Here is an 18,916-nt window from a genome sequence, read left to right on the forward strand (position 1 = left end):
ATTCCCAGCTGCTGCCCCCTTCTGATTTCTCCTTATCCTCTGGGACTCTGCCGACACCTATTGGAATTCTCTTGTAGCTGTTTCAAGAATACACTATTACCAAGGGAGGCGCTAAGGTGTACTAGAAGGGACAGAGGATTTGACATCAGAAAGTTTTGTGGATTTTTGTTCCAGCTTCTCAACTGACCATAATTGTGGCTGAGTCCTTCGAACTTGGTTCCCTCATAAGTAAGATGGCAATAAGCACTCGAGCCATTCATATCCCACAGTGTTGCTGTGAGACTCAAACAACACAATACCCCTGAAAAAGCTTTGTAATACTAAAGAACTACACGGATGTTAGTTGTTAGTTTGTATAACTAGAACTGAGCTTCCTAAGAACCACTTCTTCCTCAACATTGTATTCCCAGGGCATTGACACAATATGTAACACATAAAAGCCCTTGAAAAAATCCCACGCACGCCTGTCCCTCAGCTACTTCAAAGAACCTGGCTATAATTGTGACAAGCGTGAAAGCAGCAAGATAATTATTATCATCTTCATGGCAAACTTTCAGTGCACTTTTGGAAAACAGAAATGGTGTTGATGGCGGGGGAGAGACATAGCTGAAGTAAGTTCAGACGTGTTCTGAGAAAGCAAAAGTTCTCATAGTTCTCTGTGAATCCAAGAAACCTGGACTTTCATGTTTAGAATTTGTGTTACATTCTAAATAATAGTAGAAGACTGGACTAAGGGGCTCCTGGGTGGCTCAGCTGGTTGAGCGTCCAACTTCAGCTCAGGCCATGATCTCACAGTTCGTGAGTTTGAGCCCCGCACCAAGCTCTCTGCTGTCAGCACAGAGCCGGCTTCACATCCTCTATCCCCGCCGCCCCCCCCCCCCACCTCTCTCCTGCTCATATTCTCTCTCTCTCTCAAAAATAAATAAAAATATTTTTTTAAAAGACACAATTATAAAAAAAACAAGAAGTCTGGACTGAAATTTGGGGGCCAGAACCCACCAATGGTTTTATGGTTCACAAGTGGTAAGAGCCCATGTTGGGTATACAAGGTCACAGACTTTTTGTCTTCTGGAAGCACAGGGCTAGCTTCACATACCCACTGTCCCTGTCGTTACTAATGCTCAGCTCCAGCTGAGCCAAACCCCTGCATTTCGGCTAAGTGGGGGAAAGAACAGGTGAGAATCTTGAAGGAGAAGCGAGTTCAGGGAAGGGAAGGATACCAGTTTGGAAAGGTTCATATCTCTCAGTCCTCTCATGACAGTGCTTAGTTCACTGTCTTCTGGTCTGGCTCTTTTTTGAGATCCGAGTGTCCTCAAGACAGACAGGATATTTCTCAACCCAAAGTCATAATGAACCTAAGATGGGGGGAGAAAAGATTGTTTAATTGACCAATCCTAAATGCAGACCCACTATATACACATAGGTGGATATGCTGATCTGTACACACTGCTGTGTGGAGGGGCTCAGCTTCAAAGTTCTATGAGCTCAAGTCTTTCACCTTTCCTTTGACTGCAGATTAGTTTTAAGTTTATGTATTTATTTTTGAGAGACAGAGTGCATGCACACAAGTGGGGTAGGAGCAGAGAGAGAGAGAGAGAGAGAGAGAGAATCCCAAGCAGGCTCCGCACTGTCAGTGCAGAGACTGACACGGGGCTCGAACTCTCAAACCATGAGATCCTGACCTGAGCAGAAGCCAGACACTTAACTGGCTGAGCCACCCAGATGCCTCACAGTAAACAGATTTAAATTTACCCTGTTGGTTACACACTCTGTAATTCCATGTCTATAACATTCTTGGAATAACAAAGTTATAGAGATGGAGCGAAAATAGGGGCTGCGAGTGGTTAGGGATTCAGAAGGGTGGAGGGTGTGGCTATAAGGGGTAGCAGAGACAGAACAGTCCTGTTCGCTGATCAAGGTGGAGGTTACATGAATCTGCACGTGACATAATTGCATAGTACTACACACACACACACACACACACACTACACTACACTACACTACATATGTGCATACATAACTGGCAAACTCTTAAACTCTGTGGATTGTACCCCCATCTGTTTTCCGGTTTTGTCATTTATAATTGTACTGTTGTTACAAAATGTCAACCATGCGGAAGCAGGGTTCACAAGACCCCCTCTACCTTTCTTTGCAACTTTACTGAGACTCCATAATCATTTCAAACTAAAAAATTTTAAAACACATACATACATAATTATAAATATGTCTTAGAAAAGAGTTGAGATTTTTTTTAACTCACTGATTAACATCTATCAGGGTAAAACTGCCAAGTAAAAAAAATCACGTTCTACAGCTAGGAAAAAGATTGATTTACAAAGTTACCTGTTTGGTAAGTTGCTCTTCGCAGAGTTTGTAAAGAACGTAAAACTTTTGAGCCAAGACGATGTTTTCAAGAAAACCACAGCTTGCAAGTTTAACTCGCATAATGATCTGAAAATTAAGGTCATGAGATTTTTCAACAATTTAGAGAAAAACAAGAACATAAATCATATTATGCTTCCAAATCCCAGTGCCTACCTGTCTATCTGGAACCATCATAGCAACAGTTCTAAACTGAATTTTTAAGTTTTCTGGTAGTTCCTGGCGCCCAGCATACCCAGGGTTCTAAAAGTTAAAATTATTTTAAATTATTGATGTAATGTTCATTTCATGAATACAAACACATTCAAATTCCTAGTTCATATTCTAAGGTGGTATTGAAAAACATTAGATTCATAAAACGTCCCTCCTTTCTCAAAAATATGTATTGGACTATCCATATTTTTTAAGGTCACATTACCCCCTCATGCATAATTTCCATTTCCATTATACTAACAAACTCATACACACACACACACACACACACACACACACACACTTCATGTAGCAAAAATTAAGCTTCTGTGTATCTATTGGTTAAGAAAATAGAAAAGAAAGATACATAAATACTAGGATAATTATGGTCTAACATGGGTTATTGAAAAAGGAAAAAAATTCAGGATTTCATATGGATCAGTTTACTTAGGTAATTCTTATTTTATCTTTTCCATTATTCTCCATGGTCAGAATTATAGAGTTCTCTGGCTGATTTAAAAAAAAAAAAAAAAAAAAAAAACTCCATTGGAGTGAGGGGAAATAAAATGGGAATGATGGGGAAAATATTGAAAAGGATGAACGTAGAAGAGGAAAGGAAGCTAGGGCCTCACGAATAGCAACAGGTTGAGTATATCAGACCCAACAGTTCCAGGGGAGAGGTTAGGGATTCAAAGACTAGTCAGGCAAAGAGGGGTTAGTTATTCTAGGAAAGTACATTAAGAAGCCTTCAGTCCCTAAGCATTTCGTGGGCACTGTCCATTGGCCAGATACCTTCCTCAGTCCTGGGAATACAGAAGTTACTAGCTGCCTCTCAATATTTCTTCTTTTCTCTTTTCTCAGTCACAGAACCCCAGTTGCAAACTGGGTGCATCACCACCCAGATAAAACACTACATTTCCTAGCCTGCCTTGCAGCTGGTGTGATTAAATTTGACACTGGAAGATGCAAAAGGGCACATAATACGATGCTTGTTTGAAGGGAGTTGATTCAATCAATTGGCTACAGCAAAACAGAGGTGCTTCTGTAGCATCTTGGGTTATAAAGGTGACTTGAAGATAAAAATCATGATGGTGTAGAAACATAGAAGGATCTTAAGAGAATAAATCTTTATGTGTTAAGCTACTATTTTTCATGTCTCAGTTATTTACAGTCTAATGTAATACCTAATTGATATTTCCAATATTATTCTTAATCCAAGGGAAATGTTACTCTTCTTTTAAAGTATTCTCCACCACAGTATCATACAATAAAACTTTTCATCCCATTTCCTGAGTTATAATAACTAATCACTTCTGGATTATTATTATTTACCCCCGAGTGTTTTGCTTATGTTTGCTTATAATAAAGCTTATCAGAAAATTTCCTAATTTTACTTTCTATAATCTTTGTCCACTGAGACATTTAAAATTCAGATTGCGTTGTGTTATCTTGCAACATAAAGATTTAACTATATAGAAAACATACAAAAACATTAAATAAAACTGGTTCAACATTAACATCGCTTTTACAATTCACAGACTTTTCTACTTATTCATGCTTTTGGTTTTCTTTCTTTACTAAATGTATCACAACACATTATCCTCAATCACATGGTAACTGAATTTGTTACAATTGTTACAGGTTTTTGGTGAATTACTTTGGCTATTTTAAATCATTTCCATCATCCTTTATTATGTGTCAGAGAAAAACCCAAGTGCAAAGGTTAAGTAGTTAGATTTTGACATTAGACAGACAATAACCTCTTTCTCTAACTGGCTACGTGACTTGAACAGGTTTTTAAATCTCTCTGAGCCTGAGATAACTCAGTTACAACATCCACCATACAAATGGGGTACAGGACTACATTTGCCTGTTCTTTTGAAGTTAGGTGTGTTCATCAACCTACAATAGACATGCGACATGAGAGAGAAATAAATCTTTGAGGTTTTGAGGCACTGAGATTTGGGGATTGTTACTGTGGCTAGCCTGTCTGATATACTGCAGAAAACATTTAGCCCAGCACCTTACACATAATAAGTGCTCACTAAACAGTAGCTAGTATTATCATTAACATTTTGCTATTTCATCTTCTCTCAAGGTTATTTTTACTACTCAAAAAATCATATGACAAGAGGGAATAGCTCATGACCTCTGAATAGTCATTGATTTACTAATTAATATATGCTTTATTTCATTTAAGTCTATAGCAATTAAACCAATAGAACTGCATTTAAAGACCACATTCTTACCATTGTTAGGAAAATTCCAAATTCTGGATTCAAATCAACACAATCACCATCAGAGAAAATGAACTGTTTTTTTCTCTCTTTTCTTGCTGTCAGAACAATATAAATCTGTTGGGCTGCCACTGATAATACAGGCAATTCTATTCTGTTAAACTCATCAAAACAGCCCCAAGAACCCGATTGTGCAAGACCTGGTATGAAAAAGGATTAATTTCAAAAGGTTTCTTTTGTTATACACCTTCTTGGTAGCAATCATTTCTCTAAAGTGCTCTCAAACAATTCTATATAGAAATACAATTTATATAAAGTTTCATATCTGGCTGTTTATAAAGACATATTTAATTCCAGTGATATAAAGGGGTTTAATTATTTGTACAGCATCATGAAAATAGGGCACTGCCAAAATGAAAGAATAGACACGTCATCACACCCAGGAATGCTGGAAGATGATAAAACCGGATTCAGTGGGGAAGGAGGCTGAAGGAGCCACGTTTGGGGAAACAGACAAAATAAGGCATACCCTGTCTGCATCAGATTATTCTGTTTCTTTCTTGTTGCAATGACAGATACAAGGGGATGCAGGGTGAGATAGAAAACGGTCAAAGGGATTTTTATTTATTCCCTTCAAAACTCAATACAAAGAAACACTTCCATGTTATGAACATTACTCCTATCTAATCTCTTAAGGATGAAAACCTTCATTATCTTCAGCTGCATAAAATGTTCTTCTTTCTTTTATTACTGTCCCCCCGCCCCCTGCCCCAGTTTTTCTTCTCTCTCCTTTGGGCATTTCCATTATACAGATGTTGGAACTTTTATATGTATCCCTATTACCCTTAGGCTTTTCTGTCAAACCTCCCACTTCTTTCTCTTGTATTCAATGTACTTATTCTCTTGGCTAGACAGTTTAACTCAAAAGAGGTTTTTAATTTATTCACGTTTTCAATTTCATGTCATTCCAACTGTTACTTTGTTCATAGCAGCCTGTCTTTCTTCCATCAGTTGTATGTTATAAGTTATTGAATCCCTCTGAAGCTAATGATTTTATTTACTCTTTTCTTCTGTTTCCTCTATTAATCACTTTAGCGGTCTCTCGGCTGTTTGGGGCGCCTACCTCATTTCTTCAGATATTTTATGAGACTTTGTTACCTTTGTATTGTTATCTCTGTATCTTTGTATCTCTGTTTCCTTATCTCAGATGCCAATCTCTGTTTGTAGGACCTCTGCCGGTGATTTGGAGGAAGGAACTGGAGAGGCAGGAGAGCTTCCCCTCGGGGTCTGGGGCTCGCAGCCTGTCCTGGGTGGGCAGTTTGCCTCTCTGACACGAGCCCCCATCCGAGGTTTATCTGTGACAGGACTCCCGCTTCAGAGAGCTGTGCAACATCGTTTATGCAAAGGAAACACCGGAGCCAGCCACTTCCTTTTCTTTTTTCTCTGTCATCTCCTATCATTTTGTGGCACTCTAGGATTTACCTTGTGCTCTGTTGGCTGCTCTCAACCATCCCCAACCTTCAAGCTGAGAGTGATCCACAGGAGAACACTTCTCTTTGATCAGGACATGATTTTCAGGGCTCAAAAATGTTTAACAGGCAACTATAAAGAATAATATAATGTATACCCAAGCACCTACCTATCAAATCTTAACAATTTGCTTCAGATTTCATTCTAAAGAATAAAATATTAGAACCACAGTTCACATCCATGTATGGTTCTTTGGATTCACACTCCCTCCTTCTCCAGAGGGAACCTCTGTCCTGAATTTGATGCCAGTGGTTCCAGGTGTGCTTTAAACTACTGCTCGTGGGCGCCTGGGTGGTTCAATTGGTTAAGCGTCCGACTTAGGCTCAGGTCATGATCTCATGGTTCGTGGGTTCGAGCCCGGCGTCAGGCTCTGTGCTGACAGCTCAGAGCCTGGAGCCTGCTTCAGAATCTGTGTCTCCTTCTCTCTCTGCCCCTCCCACACTCACACTCTCTCTCTCTCTCTCTCAAAAATAAACAAACATTTTTAAAAACCTTTAAAAAATAAACTACTGCCCACTTGCATATATTCATGGACACTATATATTTTGTGTATTCAAGATTTATATGTATCTATCTACATGTATAGGTCTATAAAATACTGTATATATCTTCCTGAAACTTGATTTATTTGGTCAGTATTATTTTTCTGAGATTTATCTAAGCAAATACACATAGATCTAATCCACTATTTTTTAATGTTTTATTTATGTTTGTTTATTTCTGGAGGTTCCTCAAAAAATTAAAAATAGAACGACCCTATGACCTAGAAATAGCATGTTTTATTTATTTTTGAGAGAGCATGAGTGTGGGAGAGGAAGACAGAGAGGGGGACAGAGGATCCAAAGCAGGCTCTGCTCTGTCAGCACAGAGCCCAATGTAGGGCTTGAACTCACAAACCTGTGAGATCATGCCCTGAGCCAAAGTCGGATGCTCAATGGACTAAGCCACCCAGGTGTCCCCAGAAGTTTTTAATTTAGAGTAAGCAATGTATCAATCTTTCCTTTATGGCTTGTGATTTTTGTATTAAAAATCCCTTTCTCTGAGAACAAAGATATTTTCATTTATTACCTTCTGAAAACCATATGGTTTTGCTGACCACGTTCAGGTGCTTAATTCCCAGAACTGATTTTTATATATGGTGTAGGCATCCAGTTTTTATACATGTAGGGATCTGATTTCCTTTGTTAAATACTAATCATCTCTTGCCCCAGGATGATTCATTGTAAAGTCTATCCCTTCATCACTGATTTACAATCACCTTTGCCGTACGTCAAGTGTCCTTGGCCCATTTCTGCATTCTCTATCATATTCCACTGGTCTATTTATCAATCTCGGCTCTGAGTTATGCTCTAAATGAGATCTTTCATTTCAGCAGGATCTAATGTTTGCTATCTTGATCTTATCCCCTCCACCATTGTTTCAGGCAATAACAAATTGATTTCATTTTCACAGTCTAATACACATTCAACTCATGGACTAGAGTGCCAGCAACAGTATTGAACCGTATGAAACTGATGATATCCAGCCATTCCTGACCCAGAAAAAAGAATGGCAGTATTTTATGCATCAACCTATACTAATTTCGGTTACATGGGATAATATCACTTTAGGTTTTATCAGAAAATAATGTTAAAGTGCAATGAAAATACATTCACCAAAAGTAATTTAACTGTGTTTGACACTTACCTTTAAAAATCCTTCCGAGCCCTCTGAAATCCATTTGATCTGAGCAGTTAAACACAACCACATATTTTCCCAAACACCTTCCCATGTCTTTCGTGGTTTCTGTTTTGCCAGTGCCCGCGGGTCCTGCCGGAGCTCCTCCCATGTTCATTCCCAAAGCCTGGGCTAAAGTGATATAGCACCTGCAGACGTGAATCAGAGAAAGCACCATGAGTACGGGATAACACATTGTTACAGTAGGCACAAGTCAAAGTCGAATGTGACTGGAATGGGCCTATTTATTTTAGAATTTGAGCCCCCCACTTAAAAGAGTCAACCAAACAAGGCTGGAGTACTTGATATCCATTAAAAGTAGTGCAGTGATTACAAACATTTTTTAGGACAGGGGCGCCTGGGTAGCTCAGTCAGTTAAGCATCTGACTTCAGCTCACGACACGATCTCACGGTTGGTGGGGCTCTGTGCTAACAGTTCAGAGCCTGGAGCCTGCTTGGGATTCTGTGTCTCCTTCTCTCTCTGCCCCTCCCCCACTTGTGCTCTCTGTCTCTCAAAAATAAATAAATGTTAAAAAAAAATTTTTAAACATTTCTTGGGACAAATTTTCCTTTTTTATTATTTTATTTTATTTATTTTGAGAGAGACAGAAAGAGCGTGTGTGCATGCATGAGTGGGGGAGGGGCAAAAAGAGAGAAAGGGAGGGAGAGAGAGAATCCCAAGTGGGCTCCATGTTATCAGTGCAGAGCCCAGCCCAATGTGGGGCTCGTGATCCCATGAACTGTGAGATCATGACCTGAGCCAAAATCAAGAGTCGGCCACTCAACTGACTGAGCTACCCAGGCACCCCTGAGACAAACTTTTTAAACTCTTCAACCCTGACTTAAAATCTTCAGGCCTGGGGTACCTGGATGGCCCAGTTCATTAAGCTTCCAACTTCAGCTCGGGTCATGATCTCACGGGGCCTGAGTTTGAGCCCTGCATCAGGCTCTGTACTGACGATGCAAAGCCTGCTTGGGATTCTCTCTCTCTCTCCCTTTCTCTGCCCCTTCCACACTCGTGTGCTCTCTCTCTCTCTGTCTCTCTAAATAAATAAATAAACTTAAAAAAAAAACAAAAAACTTTTAGGCCTTCCTTCTACTGTGGTCAGGATAAATTGTGAGGCAGAGGACCGAATAAGCAGTGCTATACTGGCAGATATTGAACAACTCCAGGAAAAAAAATAAATCAATCTGATTCTCATGTTTGCTGATTTCTGTGGTACGAATACTTCCACCAGGGCCAATGACAAGCTACCAATGTGATCCCACAAACTTGGGAAGAGATGCACACAGTTGACTCTCACGAGCTGGTACAAGCCAACTCCAGCACACCGTGGCAAATAAATCATCTTACTACGAAATGTTTCACTCTTTTAGGCAAGTGTAAAGAATAATATAATGAATCTACTTGTATCTATGATGCAGCTTCAGTTATATTTGTTCCAGATCTAAGTAAAACTGAGTGGAGCTTGGTGGAAGAGGAAACACATCGACAAGTTTATGCTACAAGGGCACTGGGCATATAGAAGGGGGTTGTATGAATCAAGAGGACAGTAAAGATGTAATCTGTGTCATAATCACGCAGCCCTATTAAAGTAACCGCAGAATTAACTGTTCTATGACCCAAGTCAATTCTACAAATACTGATTGAGCATCTTCTTTTTTTTTTAATATTTTAATGTTTATTTATTCTTGAGAGAGAGAGAGAGTGTGTGTGTGGGCCCACAAGCAGAGGAGGGCCAGAGACAGGGAGACACAGAATCCGAAGCAGGTTCCAGGCTCCTAGCTGTCAGCACAGAGCCTGACGGCAGGCTTGAACTCAGGAGCTGTGAGATCATGACCTGAGCCGAAGTCGGATGCTTAACCAACTGAGCCCCCAGGCGACCCCTTATTGAGCATGTTCTATGCACAGCGTATTGAACTGGGTGTTGGAGGATATGCAGAGATGAATAAGACCCACTTTTGTCTGGTGTCACACATTGGAAAGAAAGAACTGTGAGGAGATCGGCCATTGGCTGATGATTTGTACCTGGCCAAGGACCTTCACTTTAGGCATCAATCTCCACACGTGGAAAACCAGGAGGCCAAATTACATCATCTCCAAGGTCCCTTCCTTCTTTACAATTCTAATGACTTCTTTTATGGTGCCAGAGAGGTTCTTCCAGCTTGCTGTCATTCATTACTACATTACTCTCTTAGCATTCTAACTTGCTTTCATTCTTGTATCTTTTTTACTTCACAAAAACTTAATGTACATGTACGTTTAAGTAACAGCTATGGTTATTTCATTGGTAGACTGACTTTGATGAACTAGCATGGACCTAACCTGACAGCAATATGCTTTTGTTAATATTTCAAATGCAACGTTTTGTTTTGTTTTGTTTTGTTTTGTTTTGTTTTGTTTTAGAGAGAGCACACGAGTCAGAGAGAGGGGAAAAGGAAGAGAGAGAGAGAGAGAGAGAGAGAGAGAGAGAGAGAGAGAGAGAATCTTAAGCAGGCTCCACACTCAGTGCAGAGTCCAATGTGGGGCTCAATATAAGATCATGAGCTGAGCCCAAAGCAAGAGTCAGATGCTCAACAGATTAAGCCACCCAGGCACCTCTCAGATGCAATTTTAAAACAATTTTAAGTACATCATTTAATTACAAAATGGAATAACAAGGCGCGCCTGGGTGGCTCAGTCAGTTAAGCATCAGACTCTTGGTCATGATCTCACAGTTCATGAGTTCGAGCCCCACATTGGGCTCTGCACTGACAGCGTGGAGCCTGCTTGGGATTCTGTCTCTCCCTCTCTCTCTGTGCCCCTCCCCTCTTCATGTTCTCTCTTTCTCTCTCTCTCTCTCTCTCTCTCAAAATAAATAAACATTAAAAAGAATTTTTTTAATGGAATAACAAAAACTCAGTTCCTACCTATCTGTTAATGGAGTGATAACAAGACGATCAGTGCATCCCAGAAATTCATTTTGGTAAATAAAATCCACATCTGTAATAGACACTACAGTTTGATCCAAGTCTTCCTTAAAATAAAATCTACTCTGTTTTAGCCATTCAAAATCAGTAACTGATTTGATATGCATTTTTACCTTAAAAACATGAAATACAAAGAGATTACATACTGAATTGCAATAGCACAAAACACAAGCATATAGGCAGTTTTTATTCACTCATTCATGAACTGGTTCATTTATTTAACATATATCTATAGAGTCCCTCCTTAGGCCCGACACTGTGCTCGGTGAACAAAGACAGACAATGGTTCTTGTCTTCTGAAGCTGATCAAAAAAAGACAAAAGACAAACAGATAAACAGATAAACAAATAATTGGAATAAAATATGAAAAGAAATTCAGGATTCATGGAAATGTGTAGCAAGAGGACCTAACGTAGTCTAGGGGAGGCTGAGAGGGATACTTGGAGAAAGAAATATTCAAACTAAAACCTGGAAAAATAGTAGGAATTACCAAGGGAAATAAAATGAAAGCAAATTTTAAAAAAGAAGGCACAATGTTTTAGGCAAAGACCCAGGAGACCTGGCTGCATGTTCAAGGAACTCAAAGAAGTTCAGCACAGCTGAGGCATCCAGGAGTCTTGAGAGAGAGAAAGAGTTGAGGCTTCATGGGACACGGAAACAGGGTTGGGCAGTGTTCTCATGGCAAAGGGAAGCCACTGAGGGGATTAAGCAGGAAGATACACAGTCATATATGCACAAGTGCCTTCCTCCACCAGCACTGTGGCCAAACCAACCAACCTGCCGGATCATCAGTCTACCCCTACGGGCACGAGGTACTGGGCTCCCCACAGCCATACATGCAAGTGATAGAAACCAGGGAAGCACATTTAAGAATAACATCCTGCCACAACCACGTTCTCAGGTGCTTCATGATTTTCCATGGACAACCTTGGAGAAAACTTGGTCCTGCCCACTCAGGAGAATCAACACGGGAAAGAGGCAAATGATCCCCTTCACTGCTCTTAAACTCGGTCCCTCTTCCAGGTCATTCGTCTTGACCCTTGGCAACCCTGCAATGTACCTGATCTCCAACTAATCAAGTCTCCACCCTATTTAACAGTCTTGCTTTTTGTCATCGTTTCATTGTTTGTGATGACCTTGCTTTCCCCCTGCAGCTAAGAATTCTGGTTTCCAGCAGAAATCACAGTTTGGATTCATCACCTTAAAGTGCAACTGTCAGGTGACATGATCCAGTGCCATCCCTGGGGACTCTGTTCCCCAACACAGGACCTGCAGCCATGGAGAGGCCATCAACTAACTAGCTAGTCTCAGTAATCCATGAAGATGGTGAGGAGGCAACAGAAGATGAAGAAGAAAGAATAGCTACTATTTGTTGAGTTCTTACCATATACCAGGCTGTTCTAAGCATCACACACGGAAAAATAAAATGCAAACACGCTGGCCATGAGATCTCATTTTACTTGGGATGCAGAGGGACCATGAGTTCAACAGTAGTTAAGACAAAAAGAAAACAGTTTCGTGGCTTTAACTGTGTATGGGTTTTTTTCTTTTTAAAACTCCATTCTGCATGTAAAGTAAAACTTTGCTCAGCACTTAAATTTAAAAGAAATTGCTTCCGTGGGATTTCAGCTTTAAGAGTCCGCGAGGGATGTACAGACAACACCCTAAATGGCACGCCTTTAGCAGATACAGTAATGGATTCCATAGGAGTTCTTGAGGTGGACTTCAAATAAACAAAGTCAAAGTGTGACAGTAACTGCAATTTGGTGAAAGCAAATCTGTAGAAGGCCAAAGAAATATGGTCTGAGTATGCAGCTCTCTGATGATTAGCTTGACTGGAAGATCCAGACAAACCCTAGAGCAGTGTTTGCTCAACTTTAACATGCATATCAATCACCTGGGAATTTTGAAATGCAGATTCTGATTAAGTAGAGGGTGGGGTGGGGGAGGGGACTGGAGATTCTGCTTTTCTAACCAGCTCACAGGAGATGCTAATGCAACTGGTTGGTATGTAATACTTTTGAGAAGTGAGGATCTAGATTCCAGGGGAATAAACGGACTGCATGTCCTTCTCAGCCTTCCATAAATATTACCTATCTGATCAGAACTTTTGACACAAGCTTGAAACAAGTAGTCTGTGATCATATTCTGTAAAAAAGAACCCCAAGTTGCATGAATTACACGTCTCTGGTTAAGAAAAGAGATACCTTTAAGATGAATCAAATCAAATCAAATAAAGCAACAGTAGTTAAAGACAAAGATAGTCAAATGGCGGTATATCAAATGGTGGCACATAGGCCCCTACCCTACAATGATAACCACTGCTTCCGGAGAACTTCTCTCCGGTCTTGCTCAAGGCCGCTGGTTAAAGTCCTGTTTCTGAAGGGAATTCAAATACCACCCCACCTACTCTTACCCTACAGAACCTTGTCCACATCAAGCCCATGATGCCCTGTTGGACACTGTTAATCAGACAAATATCCATGAAACTTTTCTGAAGCTTGATTCTCTTTGATCAAGACTTCTTTCTTAATGGAGCAAATGATTCATGACCAATCCTACCTAAATTGTATCATGCCCCTGGTTATTTGGTGTAACAGAACGAGTAGTTAGTTCACCTCACATCAGTTGGTTCCAGACTTTCACAATGCCAAATGTGAGTATACACATAAGGTTGTTTAAACCACAAATATACGTATTTGTAGACATGGTATATAGAAAGACAGTTGTGGAAAAGGACCAAGTAGATGGAAAGTTCACACAAGTTAGGGAATATATATAATACTAATTGTTCATTATTAGGAGCACTGAACTATTAATTAGTACACTGAATCACTTTAAAAAACAAAGATACTTTACCAAGTCATCAAAAATATCTCTCTGGTGCACATGGATGGTTATCAGAGTTTCAAACTTCACTCTGTCAAACTTGCTTAGGTCATGTGTTGTCTGACTGATGAGAATATTCAGAATATCCAAAAATTTCTGATTGGTCACCTGCATGATTTTCCTGTCATCTTTTGCATTATGTAAAGCCTCTTCTGAATCATGTGTCCACAACATCTGAATTCCCAGAAGCCCCACCTATGCATCCAAAGGAAAAATAAGTAAATTTGCCAAATATTCAAAGCACATCTGCAATAAAATTTGGTGGTCGTCCATAGGAAGGCAAACGAGGTTTTACTCATTTTAAACTAAAAAGAGGCATGCATTTCTCCACTCCCAAAAGGGGAAAAATAAACACTCCAAGTTCCAACTATTGATATTTAATTATTTTAATGCTGAGAGATAAGTAATAATTAAAACAATGGCTACCATATATGAAGCTGTATATGTTTTATGAAGGATGCTTAGCAAATTTTTCTATAGAGGGCCTGAGACCACCCAATAGCTCCTATGATCATTTTTCTTTCTCAAGAAAAGCAAACAGAATTTCTAGACTTGTTGTGTATTTTTCTTTAGCAGGGTTTCCCAAAGGTCTCTTTGCAATTTCTAGAAATGGTATGCTGACTCTCTCCTTTCCTGATCTATCTAATCTATCTAATCTTTCTTTCTTTCTTTCTTTCTTTCTTTCTTTCTTTCTTTCTTTCCTTTCTTTCCTGATCTATCATCTATAACTTTACCTAAATTGACTTCTTTCTATATATATTTATCTAAAGGAGAGAGAGAGAGAGAGAATGAGAAGGGGGGAAGTTTATTCTTTTTCTCCTGATGAGGGCATAAGAAAATTGTGACTATCACCTTGCCTACAATCTCCACCCCAGTAAAGGTGTAAAATCGTCAAAACAAACATGCCCTCCTTGCTGCAAAAGGTGTCCCTTTAGGAGCTTTTGTTCATCTGCACAGTCAAGCCACAGATCCGAGATCATTTGGACCAAAGGGAACCCCACATCTGGGGGAGGACTGGGAGCAGAGTGAGCGGCATGTGGACACTATTGGGCATGGCATTCAGTGTGGGTAAGGCAGGAATAAAACCCTTTCCTTATCCCCGCCTCCTCAAGACTTCAAAATGCTTTCTGCCAAAAGCAGCGGCCAACCCTGCGGTCTGCAGGTAAAGATAAATGAAGGCCCCCCGGGTGAGGTGAGCAACCCGATGTAGAGGAAATACCCCATGTCAGGAAGTTCCCAGCAACAAGACAGTTCTGACTCTGGCAGCAGCAGAAGATGGCATGAGACAGGAAAGGCAAAAAACAAACCAAAAACCCACAGTGTAAGGCTGTGTGATTTAAAGACACAGACCCGCAATCTCTGAGAAATCACTGCTTAGGGGTAGATTCTAAAAACTAATCTTTAAAATGACTATCCTGAGTCACCTAGAAAAGTTTAAATTACGGTTTGTACTCAGTTTAAGAAAGCAGAAGATTTCATGGTGAAAACTGGAGGATGCCTCATTAAAATAAAAACAAGAATGCTCATTCTCCTCAACGTCACCCGCTGCCTGTCAGAAGCACGTTAAAACTGCTAGAAGGGAATACACTAAAATATGAAGTCATCGTTTGCAGCTGGTAGAAACAAGCAATGTATATATTGAATAAATATTATGGGTAGAATATACACTGGATGAATATATATCTTCATTACTCTTGAAAGCATTTTTCCCAAATAACTGAAATTTGCCCATTACGTTGTTAAGATTTTAACCTAAAATTGTTTAAAATGTCACCTTTTAGAGCTAGTCAACTTTCCTGCTGTATCCTGTTCAACATCACTCCCACTCTGACCTTGCTTTCAGTTTTCCACATGGTGCTAGCTTCTCTGTCTAATCTGGACTGAGTCTCTCCTTCAGATTATACAAGCTTTCCTGGGAGAGAGAAAGCATGCTGATTTGGTCTAAGGGGCTATCTTTCTCACTTTATCAAATAAAGTATTTTATAAAGCTTCATCACAAAGCTAATAAAGCTGATAAGAATATAAAATTTGCCAAGGATACTGCACGATACAAAAAATATTAAATACAATATCAACATATTCTCTCCAGTAAAGGTTGTTCTATAGCCATACTTGTGTCATTTGAATAAATAATTTCCTATCATTTCAGCCCTCTCCGCTGTGTGTGCATTAAGTCGGGACTTGGAGGTCGGCCGCGAGGAGCGGTTGGAGAAGAAGTATAGTTAGGGTCAAAACTGCGTGTATTTTCCTTGGATATCTCTTGCTTCCTATCCCACACTCTCTCTAACCCAGATCACAAAGCATCACTTTTCATTTATTTTGGCTGAAATCTGAATGAAACTGTTGGCTCTTCCTTTTCTGTATTCAGTTTTAATAACACGTGGCACAGTAGGGTGCATTCCTAAAAGCCACTGGACATGAGAGCTGTTCAAGAGAACACCTGCTCAAACGCCAGCCTCTTGAAGGTCCGCTCCTGTTAGGAAGCTAGCTGCATGACAAGGCCTCCTTTAACAGATTATCACAATTTGTAATCACTGGAAGGGAGAAAAAAAAAAAGGCAAGATGGATTTTGTTTCAGGACAAGATATGCTCGTTCTTATCTATATCCATATTTCTATCTATATCTGTATCTATATCTATCCATACATAGCTACATGGAAAATATGCCACCAAATCCATACACAGATGGGTATAGATAGGTGTCTTTTATGTACAGATGTGTGTGTTTTGTATATGAGATGAAATTTTCCATTTGTGAGTTTAGTTTTAGTGTTATCCTTAGTGATCAAAGAACAGTGGCAAATCCTCTTCCAGCGAATGGGATGAGATGGCCTAGAATAATGTAGGTGGACAAGCAGGTGGTTGGCAGTGGAGGGTGGGAAGGCCTCCCCAGCTAGTTCAAAGCTACCAACAGCTGCTACACCATCAAGGCCAACTGCTTCCTGTGTATCTTTCCCCCTTATTTCCATTATTTAAACATTATATATTCTCACCTGTGCTGGAAAGTGATTGAGAAAAGGTAAGAGTTGAAACCCTGAATCGCTGATTTGGTAGAATGCAGACCTGATTATATTATGCAGTGACGACATCTGCATTTTTAACAAATCCATAAGCCAAATCTCTACAGGACCTTTGGCCATAACAGGATTATCCAACTAAAAAGACACATTACAGATATATTACAAATTGATAATAATTTCCTATTTTTACCAATGTCACACTTCACTTGATAAATCACAGTACCTCAACACAAAGCAAATAATTTTACACAAAATATTCAAGACATGAGAAAAACCAACTAATACTGTAGGTGGAAGAAAATGGTCTGGTCTAAAGTTTTCATTGTAGGGGTGCCTGGGTGGCTCAGTCAGTTGAGCATCAGATTCTTGATTTCGGCTCAGATCATGATCCCAGGGTTGTGGGATCGAGCCCCACATCAGGCTCCGTGCTGAGTGTGGAACCTGATTAGGATTCTTTCTCTCTCCCTCTGCCCCTCTCCCCCACTCACACTCTCTCTCTAAAATACAAAATTAGGGGTGCCTGGGTGGCTCAGTCGGTTGAGCGTCCAACTTCGGCTCAGGTCATGATCTCACAGCTCGTGAGTTCGAGCCCCGCGTCGGGCTCTGTGCTGACAGCACAGAGCCCTGGAGCCTGTTTCAGATTCTGTGCCTCCCTCTCTCTGCCCCAACCCACTTGCATTCTGTCTCTATCTCTCTCAAAAATAAATAAACATTAAAAAAAAGTGTTTTTTTAATATAAAATTAATAATTAATTAATGATAGAACAAGTCTCAGAGAAGTCAGTGACTTACCCAGACTTGTTTGCAACCAAGCCAGGGCAAGAGAACTAGAACCCAGGCCCACCCCTCCCCCACTCTCTGTTTTTCACAGGAGAATCGCAATCTCCTCGACCTACATTTTTAAAGAAATCCTAGTAAGAAAACTTTAACCCAAGTTAAATTACAATAATTTTTTCTCCTTCTCTTGATATGACGGCCAGGATACGATCGTAGTCTTTCGCATGAAACGTCACCTCGTTTATGTTGTCGGATACTGCAGGGAGATGTGGCTGTAAGAAGCACAAGACAGAGCCAGAACAACACACATGAGGCTAAACACAAAAGCCACTGAGTTGTTTTTAAAACCCTTAATATGTGTTTTCTTTGTAAGAGATTAAGAATTCACTTCATTGTGCCAACAAAGACAGAAACAAACACACACAACACGGCTTTGGCAGCTGATTGACTTTGAGACCCACTTTTAAAAATCCAGCCCTACAGCATGTTTCCTGTAAATGCCCTTGTTCCACTGGGTTGGTTGGACTAAGACTGTGACCTTCCTCCACATGGAGACTGAACCATGTGGTCCCCGCCTCCTTCCCTCCCACAGACAGCTCTGTCCTGCCTGTCTCTTGGCTCTCCCTCTGCCTTCCACAGCTTTTACTTCCCTCCTTCTCTTCTCATCCCCACAGCTCCCTAGAAACCACCAAGGAAGTCCCTCGTAGTGGCCTCCCAGATTGCCAAACTCGGCAAGGCTCTGGGATAGGGGTGTTTCAGTGCCTCCCATATCCGGTTTTTCATAGTTTCTCTCTGCCTCCTGGAAGTACTGCCCTTGGAAATGGCTAAAAGCACTTGAGAAGCACTTGGATATGGACAATTCCAAACCACAATCCCTACTTGATCTGAGAATATTTAGACTACAATACAGAAATGAATTACATTTAGTGAGCACATACTGTGTGTCAGCTACATTCCAGTGCGTGATCTCATGTAATCCTAATGACAATCCTATGAAGCGGAAACCATTAATATCCCTATTTTACAGATGAGGAAACTGAGGCACAGGAAAATTAAGAAGCTGGCTAAGGTCACTCAGCTGGTGAGTTGCATAATCAGTGGCTCTTGCTTCAGGTCGATGAGTTCAGAACACACAGAAACTAGGACATTTTATACTTAACATAATCTTTAATACTCTCCTCCCTGTGCTATTAAATTTCTAACT

The 18,916-nt window shown here is 40.3% G+C and overlaps 1 protein-coding gene across 1 annotated transcript in view; it reads right to left on the minus strand.

Annotated features, from left to right (window-relative positions):
* DNAH8 (dynein axonemal heavy chain 8) overlaps window positions 1-18,916 on the minus strand; it is a 324,054-nt gene that overhangs the window by 169,011 nt on the left and 136,127 nt on the right. The window contains exons 39-47 of the mRNA XM_049652745.1: window positions 17,880-17,984; window positions 16,910-17,071; window positions 13,887-14,111; window positions 10,968-11,140; window positions 8,028-8,206; window positions 4,824-5,011; window positions 2,539-2,625; window positions 2,344-2,451; window positions 1,221-1,355 (exon numbers count right to left, since the gene is read on the minus strand). Coding sequence (XP_049508702.1) covers window positions 1,221-1,355; window positions 2,344-2,451; window positions 2,539-2,625; window positions 4,824-5,011; window positions 8,028-8,206; window positions 10,968-11,140; window positions 13,887-14,111; window positions 16,910-17,071; window positions 17,880-17,984 — 1,362 coding nt within the window. The remainder of the gene's footprint in view (window positions 1-1,220; window positions 1,356-2,343; window positions 2,452-2,538; window positions 2,626-4,823; window positions 5,012-8,027; window positions 8,207-10,967; window positions 11,141-13,886; window positions 14,112-16,909; window positions 17,072-17,879; window positions 17,985-18,916) is intronic.

The sequence above is a fragment of the Panthera uncia genome (assembly GCF_023721935.1).
Source record: "Panthera uncia isolate 11264 chromosome B2 unlocalized genomic scaffold, Puncia_PCG_1.0 HiC_scaffold_24, whole genome shotgun sequence".
In the NCBI taxonomy this organism is placed as follows: Eukaryota; Metazoa; Chordata; class Mammalia; order Carnivora; family Felidae; genus Panthera; species Panthera uncia.